Below are 13,133 nucleotides of genomic sequence, written 5' to 3' on the forward strand. Positions count from 1 at the left end.
CCTCCTCCCGTTGCCATTCTCTTCGGTATGGGATTAAAATATTAAAGGTCTCTGGGATAGTGAAAGCCATAACAACCGTTTCTGTAAATGCCAGTGAATAAAGGCAACCGCCTGCAACAAGGTTTGTTAGTAACAATACACACAGGTGACATCCTGAGAGTTTACTGTGACTTCATTGCATCCCTAATCTCACTGTGGTTATCAGGATGCCACCCACACCATCTGCATAACGACTTCAGCTCAGCTGTTCCAAAAGCCTTCATTACATACAGTCAGTCACACTGCAAGGCAGACGTTTACATCATTTTGTAAGGTGTTTATATAAGGATTCCCACAAAATACATTGTTTGGAATAGAATAAGGTAGTAACATAGGATTTGGTGGGGTTGAGTTTTTTTAAGTGTCGTAACAGAATTATATACATTTATTCTATAGGTTTAGTAAATGTTTTTGTTTTTCCACATAGCTTTCAAAAGTTTAATTATCAGAACTTCCTAGAACTCCTGTAGCACTGCTATCTGCTTGACTTTTACCTTTAGTTTTCTGATGTCTACTATTAGACTACAATTTGGCATTACACCGCAAATGGAATAAGTCCAAAAATCATTACTAACAGTTATCGCTAGGTACAGCCCACATCTCTAGGTAAAGTTCAGATGCGTTCTTTTTCTTCTAGAAGTTACTTGATGCCCAGTAACTCAAACACTGATTCTTCCCAGCAATATCAATGTGACTTCGCACAGAAAGACAGCGTAGAAAGTTTGTATATGGTATTCAAGCTTTAGTCACCCACGAGCGACATCCGTAAATCTCCCCTGCTTCTAGAAAGAAGATTCTGACAATCCATTAGGAAAGATGGGAAAGTAATAGCAAGGGATTCTTCACTAATGAAACAAAGTCAGCAAGATGAGCTGCAAGGTAATAAAGTTAAGCCGTGGCTTAGGAAAATGTCAGCTTTGCTGGACCTCAGCAGAAGCTGTGCTTTCAAAACAGAGATTATCCACAGCTTGGACCACAGTCTGACATTTTCAATAATCCTTAAGCTAAAATATATAAAAAGTAATATTGTAGTGATCGGAAGAAGTAATTACACAAAATATTCTGTTAATATATCCTTAAAAGAATAGATGCTGAATTGCTGTATAATATGATTAACGCTTGCTTGCAAGCCTTTAGATGTTGTGAATAATAATTGCGATGTAGCCCTGTAGATGGGGAGCATGTTGGAAGGCTGTTCTGCTTCAATAAGGTAAAGGAAGCACACAACACAGGAAAATGGATGTTGTGTTAAGGGACATGGTTTAGCGGGAACCATTGGTGAAGGGCGAATGGTTGGACTGGATGATCCTGTGGGTCTTTTCTGACCTTAGCGATTCTATGATTCTATGAAAAGCAGCATGCCTGTTTTTTGCAGAGTCTTAATCAACAGTTAGACTTATCAACAGCAAAAGAAGCCAGAATGCCCATCCAAGGTTTAATTAGACATTCCCTTTATCTTCCTTATCTGTGTGTGCAGAGACTTCTGTTTTCCTCACATTCTACAGCAATCTTTGGGACAAAAGGAGATTTTTCTTAAAGAGAATGACTGTTGGAGGAAGTAAGCGACCCCACAGAGGCTACCAAATGGACTGTCATGATACTTGAAGGATGCTAGATGGCATCGGAGACCACCAAATAAGGCTGTCTCTGCTGGGCTATCATGGGGGGTGGATAGGATTGTGATTTGGGGAACATAATGAATGTGTAATATGTGCGAAAATATAATCTGTTCACAAATGATCAACTGGTGGAGCACTTATGGAGAAGAATCCCAGTGCTATCCCTGTACTGCCATTAAGAATATCTGCTTAACAGTGATAAAACTTTTTGCTGTTAAGACTCTTTGCATTGATTTCTCTGATTCAGTAGAAACTCATCAAGTAATTACTGAATATGTTTCCGTGCTCTATAATTAAGCACTCCCAAAATACACTTCTCCACAGATGTGGTGGAGTCACCATCCCTGGAGGTAAGCAAGGAAAGGGTAGACGTAGTACTCAGGGACAATACTGTGGGCAATACTGTGAACGGTATTGGTGGTAGGTTGGACTAGAGAGTGTTAGAGGTCTTTTCCAAACTTAATGATTCTCTGATATTCATTCTCCTCAGGTTAGAATGGACTAGAATCAAAATTAAGTTTTTTGAAAATATTCCTTACAAAGCCCGTGTCCTTCCCTATATTTTTGAATACCTACACATAAATAGAGTGAATAATTAAAGACTGTCCCTATTTCACTGATGTTATTCTACTGCATTACATATAAAATATATTTTGGCTGAAGCTGAGTTAGTGGTTTAACAGCTAGTGTTCTGAATTGACCAAAAGCAGGCAACAGCTAGAAGTGTTCTTGTCTTTGCTTCCTAGACAGGTACAAACCTAAGGTTATCACCAGAAGAAACTCTTGAGGTACAGTCCAACAAAAGTAGCCAAAACTGTGGCTTCTCCCTTGCCCCAGAATCAGTACTATAATTAAGACCCTGATCTGACAACAACAAGAAGAGATCCTTGTCTTTTTATTATTCACGTTAAAACACCAAGGACTTCGATGGAATTACCAGCACGGTACTGAGTTCAGAGTGAAGTTATGTCTTAATGTTTATGAGTAAAAAAAACCTGTGAGTATTGATGTAATAAATGAACAAACAGCACATCTCTAGCCTGCACTGAACCAAAGTCTTACTGTGGAGGAACATATCAGGGCCACGATGACTTACATGAACGCCCACAGAGACTAGAAGTGCTTTTCCAGTAGTCAGCTTAGCACTGAGCTGATCCAGGCCCTTCCCATAGGGGCTACATTTCCCTCTTGTATTAAATCTTTCCACGGTGAAAGCAAGCGCTGCTGGTTCACAGATCAAAAGTTATTATCAAGTCACTGCTACTCTTACAGTCATTTCTCTTTTACTTGATGAAAGGTTCAAAAAGTTCAAAAGTCAGTAAGTACTGATGTTAGCCAAGGTATGGTGAGTCACTAAGCATTCTAAAGTTTATTTCCAACAACTGTTTGTTCAAGTCAGTCTCTCTAGATCTACATGTGATAGCAACGATATTCTTCTACTATCCAACATCTTTCCTCTACTATCAGTAAATGCCCACCATCAAAGATCAACACTGCAATTGATGACACAGCTTAGACCTCCCACTTAGACTCAACAGGTGCTCTTTTGTAGTCAAAGAGCCATTCATGGTTAGATTAATGATGGGTAAAAACTAATTGCCATCCTGGAAGTGAACATCATCAGCCTTTGAGTCATTTGGCCAGGGTGCTTAAAGCCATTTCCCTTGCATCTGTCCTATAGTGTATACAAAAAATAATGGAGGTTTAGAAAATACCCTGATTTTTTTATTATTCCTTTTAATAGACTCATCTTTTTCCCATTTATATATATATATGTATATGAAACTTCCATAAATCTAACAGTACAATCCTTGCAGTTCCCATTCCTATGCAAAGGACAGCACACACAAAAAAAACCACAAAACAGTAAATCAAGTGTGAAGTTATACATTTGGGAAATACAGGAATTTTTTGAGTCAATAGCACCACCTGCTGGAGTTAAAGGAGACAAAAGAGTTAAAGCCTACTCTCATTAAATTGCATCTGACTTTTAGCAATATCATTCTTGCGCAAACACCATCATAACTAAGCTATTGCAAGTAAACATATAATGAACTACCAGACCTTCTAACAAGCCACCAAAAAGCTGCAGAAAGGTCACTGACTCCTGTTATCTGCATTTACTACGAAATCAGATACTCAAAACACTAAATGCCTCTTACCACATTAATAAAAATGTTCAGGTTGACCACCTAGCAGCCCACGTCAGAACCATGCTACTATTACCCACGTCACTGTAACAAGGAAGTGATTGGTTTAAGATGACTGCATAACAAATGTGTTACTCCACTACAGTATTTGTTAGTACGGTGGAACTGGACAAGAAAAAATAAAACAAATAAATCCCTCCCCACTGCTTTCTGTTGCTTTTCAGCTACCAGACATGAATATTCCTGATCTTACAGTGCCAATAAATCCTCAGTATGGCATCAAGCAGAGAGCTTTGTCACCTGTAATCCAGAACAGTGCACTTTACTCTGTCAAATGATGGATGCAGTGCTCATGGATGATGAGCTTCACCCCTCCCATAGGCAAGGAGCAGAGCTCCACACTGCTCACAGCCAGTCCAGGGCAAAGCTCTCCAGAGAAAGAAAGAGCAGAGGCTGATACAGATTGAGGGAATGCAGCAGTGCTCAGCCAAAAGTTGCTGGCGGCTCGTGGTCTCATCATGCCATCATCCTGCACACCTGGCAGGGGAACCAGCTGCCCCAGTGCTTCAGGCTGGGGATCTCTGCACCAGTCTTCACCTGGCTCCTCGAGTATTGTGAAGCCAGCTTCTCCCATTTACAAGACCCTTTATTACTCCAGTTATTCATTTGTACAGAACTTGCAGGCTGCCACAGGTTATCTGTGCTTCTGAACACACGATGATCCTGTTGATTTCACTTCAAACTATCCACATGCACAGTTTCTTTCAGTTTATTCCATAAAGCTTCCAGAAAAAAAAAGATAAATTCTCAAAGGCCCTCAAAGTAATTACTGAAAAGTTATTTAGCCTCATTGGTAAAAGCATACACCCTTTGTCATTGAACAAAAAATTGCCGAATTTCCCATTACTTCTCAATAAACAGCATTCAATACCTCAGTATCTTCAGTTAGCAACACCATAATCCACTCTGATGGATATAGCTTCAAGGAACAAACACAATACCTAAAATTACAGTAATGTGTGGTATCGTGTAGTCCTGGGATAAATGGCAGGACAAGACTTTCTAACGGTCCCAAGGTCATCGGATTTCAACCAATTAGAAATCTGAGTTTACTAGAGGTCAAATTCAAGAGCTTTTATGGTACCAGGGTTATCTGAGGTCAAACAATTAGCAATCTGTAGACGCTGGATGTCTAATTGTGCAATTTAAGGTCAGTAGAGGTCAAATTCAATATTTTTAGGGTTTCACAGTCATCTGAGGTAAACAAATTTGCCTTTCCCCAAGGTTTACTAAGGGCCATGTCCATGGAAAAAGTAGGCAGCTTCAGAGACAAGTGCATCTAATCTGTTTTAAGTCAACTTTCTTGGGCAGGACGACATGTACGTTAGCGTTCTCATGTCTCTTTATTGGTTACAAAAATGGAGCAAGTTTGAGGGAGATGTCCAAACATAAATACTTAATTTGGAAGGGTTAATCCCACATTGGTGTCCAAAGACTTCAAAGAGTGGACAGGTGACTTATGACCTTAAGTTCAGTCAGGCCTCAGAAAGAGGATTTATTTCTATGTCTTTTCCTCTTACACACCCTTCAATTAGCAATCTTTACAACATGTCTTTTACATGATAACATAAAAGATTCAGGAATTCATAAAGCGTATCCAAGACAATGGAGTTCTTGTATGGAGTCAGTCCTGATGCCACTGTGGAATGCTTTCAGGACATAAAGACCTTCCTCTTCAGCAGCTTGCTTGCTGCACACTTCACATCATGGTTTCTCAAGCTGTAGATCAGGGGATTGAGCAGAGGAACGACCACGGTGTAGAACACAGAAACAATTTTTTCAGTGCCTAATGAGTGGCTGGAGCTGGGGCAGAAGTACATAAGTAGGATTGTGCCATGAAATGTGAAAACAGATGTAAAGTGAGAAGCACAGGTGGAAAATGTTTTTTGCCTGCCCTTGGCAGAGCGGATCCTCAGCACCGTGATAACGATGAAAAAATAAGAAGTGACAGTGATTGCAAGAGTGGTTGCCTCAATTACGGAGCCAAATACAGAGACAAGGGTCTTGTTAAGGTGGATGTCACTGCAGGAGAGCCTTAGGAGAGGGATGAGATCACAGAAAAAGTGATCAATGACATTCAAGCTGCAAAAGGACAGTCTTAGCAAGCCCAGGGTGTGTATCAGAGAATTCACAGCACCCCCTAAATACGATCCAGCTATTAACAGTACACAGACCTTTCTGGTCACAATGACGGTGTAGAGCAGTGGGTTACAAATGGCCATGTAGCGGTCATATGCCATCGCTGCCAGGAGAAACATCTCAGTGGTGGCAAAAAGTGCAAAGAAGCCATACTGTGTAAGGCATCCACTGTACGACACTCCATTTGACACCATTAAAAAGTTGAGCAGCATGTTGGGAGTAATGGTGGAAGAATAGCAGACATCTAAGAAGGACAAGCTGCTAAGGAGGAAGTACATGGGGGTATGCAGTTGTGGCTCAAACCTAATGATCAATATCATTCCTAGATTGCTCAGCAAAGTCAGCCCATAAATGAAAGAAAAAACAGCAAACAGTGGAAGCTGCAGGTCTTGTCTATCAGTTAATCCTGTGAGAATGAAGCTAGTCACAGTGGTATCATTATCTTGGACCATTTTTTTCTTTTAATTGTTACCTGGAATCAAGAAGGAAAGCCACAGATCAGTGCATGGGTTGGATCTGCCCCCGTGCTGTCTACTCCAGTTCTGGCTTTGAAACTTACAGTGATAACAGTTGTTTCATTTATTTCTCCCTTCTACTGGTATCCTTTCCTCTCTGTTCTTTTCCATAGCTTTCTCTGTTGTAAGACAGGGAAACTTCTGTACTGCGACCAGATGTGAAGTCCTCAATTCAGGAGAGACACGGACCTGTTGGAGTGTGTCAAGAAGAGAGCCACAGAAATGATCCAAAGGATGGAACACCTCTCCTCTGAGGACAGGCTGAGAGAGCTGAGGCTGTGCAGTCTGTGGAAGAGATGGCTGTGAGGTGAAGAAGTTGGAGAAAATGATTTTCAGAGACTAAGGGAGAGACAGGGAGAGGGAAATGATGGATAGAATTGAAATTTGGTGTTTATTTTGATTTCATAAAGACTTACAGACTCTCTTTAGTTGTGTTCAGGTCAAGGAATTTCAGGATACACTTAGCTCGTTCCATGGTCACCTTCAAGTTATACTTACTGTTCTAAAACCTTCCTGCTTGAAGACGGGAAGCAGTCCCAGTGTGCCTTTAGAAGGTCCCCCTCTCAGATGAAAGAAGTGGTAAGGTGGAAATAAACCTGCATTTATATTTTTCCATCCAGATACCCAGAACAACTGGCTAGTACCAATTAATATTCCTATTTAAAAACATGCTTTTGCTGTAGAATAATTGCTCTCTGTTGAATTGTCCCATGAGAAAAGCAAGCGATGTTTACAAATGCTTCTGTCATTATCAAATGACTGAGAGTCTCTTTACACAGAATGTAACCAGTCAATACAGTCAAAGCCACTTTGACATTGAGACAACTCATTTATGAGCAACGGTCATGAGTGTCCAGTGAGTACACTGAGGTTCTATACGCGTTGGTGACATACGGATACCTACATGTCCTATTCCAAATACTTTTGTTTTGTGAGCTGAGTCACAACAGATGGCATGATTGTATCCTCAGCGCACCTCTAGCACTGATTTTCTGGCATTCTGGCATTGGGAGTAAAATGACATCACAGCAGAAACACATTAATACAAAATCCATGTGAATCTACTCTCTTCCTTTCCTTGTTTTGCTCTGTATCTCAAGCGTGAGGTCTCCACCTCCATCTCTATCTCTATTTACAGACAAGTTGTTTTTTTTGTAGATGTACTCACCTCTCCTCTGTGATGCTACCCTGAGCTTCTTGTTTAAGATCTGAGTGCTTCCAGCTCTCTCCACACTAGAGATGTGCTAAGGGGAGAGACTGACTTCACTTGTGTTGCGCTGAACATGAAAGTGGATACATCAATAAGAGTATCTCTATGAAGACTTTCCTTGGACAGAGTAGGGAACTGGTAGCAGAAAAGTCTTACCTTCTATGCTAGTAGAGAGGTGGGCTCAGACTCTTCTACCTGTTTAAGGATATAGTCAACCCAAAGCTTTAAAGAGAAAATAATGCCTCAAATTGTGTCTGAAGGGAAGCATGGTCTGATGTTGAGGACTGTACTTTTCATGATAGATGATGCTACTTGTTCATCTTCAAGGCAGCCTTATGTAGGGCTGAAACACTGCTCTTTGCATTTACTTTTCTACCAGCATGACTGCAAATTGTATCACTCATTTTGATTTTAGGGATAAACAATCAGACAACTTTTTAAGAATGAAAAACACAAAACACATACTTCATTTTTTTGGTAATAATCAGTTGTTTCTACAGCTCATCCCTGATTGCAGCATGATTTCAATTTCAGGAGTCACATAAACCTTGGTAACATTCTACAAACCCTCTTTCAACTTACACCAAAATTGTATTTTGACACGAGTTCAGGAAAACAAATGCTGTCCTACATACAATAAATTTCAGATAAGGAAATACTCTCTCCAAAATAGTGCTTAATTATGCATAAAACATATTTAATGTGCAAAGCCAATGGACATTTAAACTGAATAGGTGCTTAAGTGATTTCTTGTTTAGACTTATTTGTGAATCATCCCTTAAAACTGAAGTTGGGATCTCTCTGGATTGCCAGAAGGTCAGTGAAACAAAACAGCGGTGGCTATGGCTCTGTGTAGAGCATCCTTTACTTCCTTGTTCCTCCAGCTGTAGATGAGAGGGTTCAGCATAGGGATCACCACAGTGTAGAACAATGACATAATTTTGTCCTTGTCAAGAGAGAAGTTGTTGGCTGGTTGGAAATACATGAAGACAATTGTTCCATGGAACAAGGAGACAGCCATCAGTTGAGAGGTGCAGGTAGAAAAGGCCTTGTATTTCCTCTCCTTGGAGCGGATCCTCACCACAGTCAGAATGATGAAAACATATGAGATGAGGATAGTTATAATGCTGCTCATCACAAACAAGCTGCCAAAAATGAAAACCAACAGCTCATTGAGAGCTGTACTGGAAGAAGAAATCTGGAAGAGGGGGCTGTTATCACAGAAGAAATGGTTTACCACATTTGAAGAGCAAAAGGATAGTTTTAGCAAGCCACTGGTGTGTACCAGAGAGTTCAGGAAGGCCAAGGAGTACAAACCTTTCACCAGCCTCCAGCAGACCGCCTTGGTCATGATGGCAGGATAAAGCAGAGGTTTACAGATGGCCGCATACCGGTCATATGCCATCACAGCTAGCAGCAAGCACTCTGTGACTGTCAACAAAACAAAGCTAAAATACTGCAGAATGCAACCAACATATGAAATTGTTTTTGTTTCTTCTAAAAACGTAGCCAACATTTTGGGAGTGATGACTGTAGAATAAACAGCATCTGTGAATGACAGATTTTGAAGGAAAATATACATTGGGGTTTGAAGCTGGAGATCTATACTGATTAAGGCAATGAGACCCAGATTTGTTAGCAAAGTGATGGTGTAGATGGCTAAAAACACCATGAAGAGAGGCATCTGCAGCCCTGGATTGTCTGTCAATCCAGACAGAATGAACGTGGTTGGTGTCGTGCAGTTTCCTGAAGCCATTGGTTTTCACTGGTGTGCTGTCTGCCACCAAGAAAAACAAGAAGGATGATAAAGGGTTTGTTAGTGCTTCGAAATTAATGGGGCAAGGAAACATGCAATACCCATACCCCTTGTCAACAAGCACATAGTGACTTGAGTAAAACCTAAGTTCCTAAAACACATTTTGCTATGAGAAATAGCACTACCTAGATAACAAAATCTAATTTACCCATTCATTTATTTTATCCAAACAAGCTATCTAAAATCTTGATCTCTAATAGGAGTCAGTTGCATAGGCTCTCCTTCTCTGCAGTGAGTGGAGACATCAGATGAACTGTGCTCTTGGATGAGGACATAACAGTTTTCATTGACAACAAAAGAACATACACCAGATATAATTTTATTTGCTATCAAATCAATATAAAGCCCACTCTGAATGGCAACCATGTTTTCTTTGTCTACAAAGGCTTCCAGGCTTCTTATATTTAGCAGAGAGAAGTAAAGCATCAGTAGGGTGGCATGCATCATATGTACTCCATGCTTGCTCCTAAGACACATATCTGAGGGTGAGAATCTAAGGGCATTAAGCCTAAAATAGTTACCTATGGAACCCCAACATAAGACAGGTGAGCTCAATCCTAAATCTTAGTGCAAACATGCTTTTCAGTAGTTGTGCTTATTCTGTGCTTGTTCCTTGCAATCCAAGATGGAAACAAAACAAAACAAAACAAAACAGCAACAACAACAACAACAAAAGCCTAGGAGTTCCACAGTTATGGATGAAAATCTAAAAAAATTAAGATGAGCCAAACCTCTTTATTTTCTTTTATGTTGTCTTGGCCCACATAATGCAGAGACATACCTTTGTAACTAAGACTCAATTCAGGCACAGTTCCAGTAGTTCTGCAGAATCAATCAGCACACAACTTTCAGCAGCAAATACTTACTTTCCAAAGCAAGCTTCAATAAGGACTGATTTTTACATGAAGTAACAAGAGTTATCCAGCTCATCTATGCCTTGCCAATTTCCTCTGCTTTTTAATCTTTATATCAAGGAGGCAGGCACTTAGCTGCAGCGCCGTGTTCATACACTCAGAAAAAGTCTGAAGCAATTATATATTGGACAGCCAGACCACAGTAGCATGGCAATTATACTGTACTTTATGTCCCCTGAGAGATGGGAGCCAATTACATCACAATGTCATCCTGAGAAGATTTGTAGTATTTCTGATGTTTAAAGGTGATGTTTATAAAGACGTTAAGTTGACCTAATCCATGTCGTAAATGACTGGTACCTGTGGAAACCACGTTTGATCAAATGAAGATAATACTTTTTACTGTTCATTAGTCTTAGTAATGGGAACCAATCTAGATAACGTCAGTTTTCAGAAGAACACAGCAAGATGGCAGCGGTCCAATCATCCAAATCTCTTTGGTTTCTATCTTGATCTGGTCTTTACAACAGCTCCTCAGGTGGGATCAGATTTCTATTTGATGAGATCTCAGAATCATAGAACCACAGAAAGGTTGGGTTGGAAGGGACCTTAAAGTCCATCCAGTCCCAACTCCTGCTGTGAAGTGGTTGCCCCCCACCATGTCAGGCTGCCCACTACCCCATCCAGCCTGGCCTTGGGCACCTCCAGGGATGGGGAATCCACAACCTCTCCAAAAACCTGGCAAACTGTGCCAGGGCCTCACCACCCTCTAAGAATTTTCCCCTAATATCTAACCTGCATCTCCCCTCTTTTAGTTTAAAACCATTTCCCCTTGCCCTATCACCATCAGATCATTTAAAATGATTGAATCACTGCATTGTTTGAGTTGGAAAGGACCCTTAAAGGGCATCTAGTCCTGCTCCCCTGCAATGAACAGGGACACCTACAGCTAGATCAGGTTGCTCACAGCATCATTTGGCTTGACCTTGAATGTTTCCAAGAACAGGACATCCATCACCCTAGGCAACCTGTGCCAGTGCCTCACCGCCCTTATTGCAAAAAAACCTTTTCCTGATATTCTGTCTCATCCCACTAAGTGGGTTTTGAGGAAGGAGAAAGGCAGACACTCTAAAGGATAATCTGTGTAGGTATTACAGGCCCAGACCAGGTAAAAGCCAGTCACAACCCTAAAAATACTGACATTTTTCCCCCACTGACTCTAAAGAGTTCCTGGATAAATAAGCTTGCATGTGGTTGTGTGCTTTTTTATTTTTTACTAGTCGGTGAAAACTTCATTATGTTTAAGTATGGCAAATCTCCAACTGCTAATTAAAGTTATGCAACACCATGGACTTCACCCCGATGTCTGTTTCTTTCACCCACCTTCTGCATATTGCACAGCTCCTTGGTATAGAGCTCCATGGTGCCCCATTTGAAGAGCAAAACAGGATATATTGCCTCCAGTTATCATGCAGTCCCTTCATTTCTGAACCTTGATAGCATTCCAAACATTTCTACTGATACTTGTAGGAAATCTGAAATCAATGATCGTGGACAAACATCTTGAGATATTGGCTGTATGAATAAACCTCAGTATGAAGTGAGTGAAGAACCACAGTTGAGTTGCTTTGGGACACTTGTTCCTACCTGTTCAGGGCACTCTGCTTTGGAAAACAGAGTTAGAAGTCTTCACACTGTCCAAAAATAGTACCACAAAAGTCAAGTGGTCTTGATAATATCACACATGCTATTTACTTGTTGCAAGACACTATGAATGTTGCTATTTGGAACCATAACCACAAACTCTTTTCCCTCAGCTTTGTCTGCATGTTCTGCAAGGTGTTACAGTGACCCTCAGAATGAAAGAGAGGATGAGCATGTAGAAAACAGTGATGATAAAGGGGGTGAACAGGTAAATTACAGAGAAAACTAATAACAAAGTCTCATTAAGATAGGTATCAGAGCATGCAAGTGTATTGTGAAATTGTTGCCTGCTTATGCCTTCAATACTGATGCAAAATTAGTTACTAAGAAGCTTTGCAGTTGAAATTTGTTTGTTGCAGGTCTGCATCTAAATCTAGCCAAATACTGCAGCAAGTAGTGTACTCTTGGCTTGAACCTCTGTAAGCTTATATGGAACCCACTGAACTCTGAAAGCAAGTGCATGGCATTTTTTCCACACAGTTGATTTTAATCTCGCCACAATGTTATGTAGCCAATAAAGCAGTCTTCTAGGTGCAGTCTATTAATGAAAATAAAACAAATTCCCTAGAGCATCAAAAAGCTTGAGTATTAATAGAGATATCCATCTTCTAAGTATGCCCCTTGCATTTTGGATCACTGATGTAAGTGCTACCATATCTAATCACTTTTGCATTAGGAAAATGCTTGCTTTCAAGGCTCTTCCTACACAGCTATGCAGTGTGCATACAGCTGTTTTATTTCTCTACGGGGACTGTAGGTCAGAAAGAAACAGTGGATGGTTTAGAGGCAGACACGGACCCTGATTTTGGAATCTCTTCTCAGGTCTAACCTCAGGTTTGAAACAATCTTTGTGCCTTTGGCAAACCAGTTCCTTTATACCTTGGTTTCTCTTTTAACATGAATATGTATATATATAAAGAAGTGATATTCTCATCCTTAGGCACTACTTTCCTGGCATACACAACCTTTTGCAGTAAAACCACGTGGATCTCTTCTCTTTGCAGCAGGCATTGCCTGTTGCTGGATA

The 13,133-nt window shown here is 40.5% G+C and overlaps 2 protein-coding genes across 2 annotated transcripts; both read right to left on the bottom strand.

The window, feature by feature from the left end:
- Positions 1–5,520: 5,520 nt before the first annotated feature.
- Positions 5,521–6,462, bottom strand: OR5I1 (olfactory receptor family 5 subfamily I member 1). Its single transcript, XM_426384.6, has one exon. The coding sequence runs from the start codon at positions 6,457–6,459 to the stop codon at positions 5,521–5,523; it is 939 nt and encodes a 312-aa protein (XP_426384.4). The 5' UTR covers positions 6,460–6,462.
- Positions 6,463–8,549: 2,087 nt separating this feature from the next.
- On the bottom strand, positions 8,550–9,488 carry OLFR6 (olfactory receptor family 5 subfamily J member 2). The gene has a single exon (NM_001031544.2). The coding sequence runs from the start codon at positions 9,486–9,488 to the stop codon at positions 8,550–8,552; it is 939 nt and encodes a 312-aa protein (NP_001026715.2).
- Positions 9,489–13,133: the final 3,645 nt, after the last annotated feature.

The sequence above is a fragment of the Gallus gallus genome, chromosome 5 (assembly GCF_016699485.2).
Source record: "Gallus gallus isolate bGalGal1 chromosome 5, bGalGal1.mat.broiler.GRCg7b, whole genome shotgun sequence".
Classification (NCBI taxonomy): domain Eukaryota; kingdom Metazoa; phylum Chordata; class Aves; order Galliformes; family Phasianidae; genus Gallus; species Gallus gallus.

Excerpts from the sequence above, each read along its gene's own strand:
- OR5I1 (XM_426384.6), bottom strand. The coding sequence starts at position 6,459 with ATGGTCCAAGATAATGATACCACTGTGACTAGCTTCATTCTCACAGGA.
- OLFR6 (NM_001031544.2), bottom strand. The coding sequence starts at position 9,488 with ATGGCTTCAGGAAACTGCACGACACCAACCACGTTCATTCTGTCTGGA.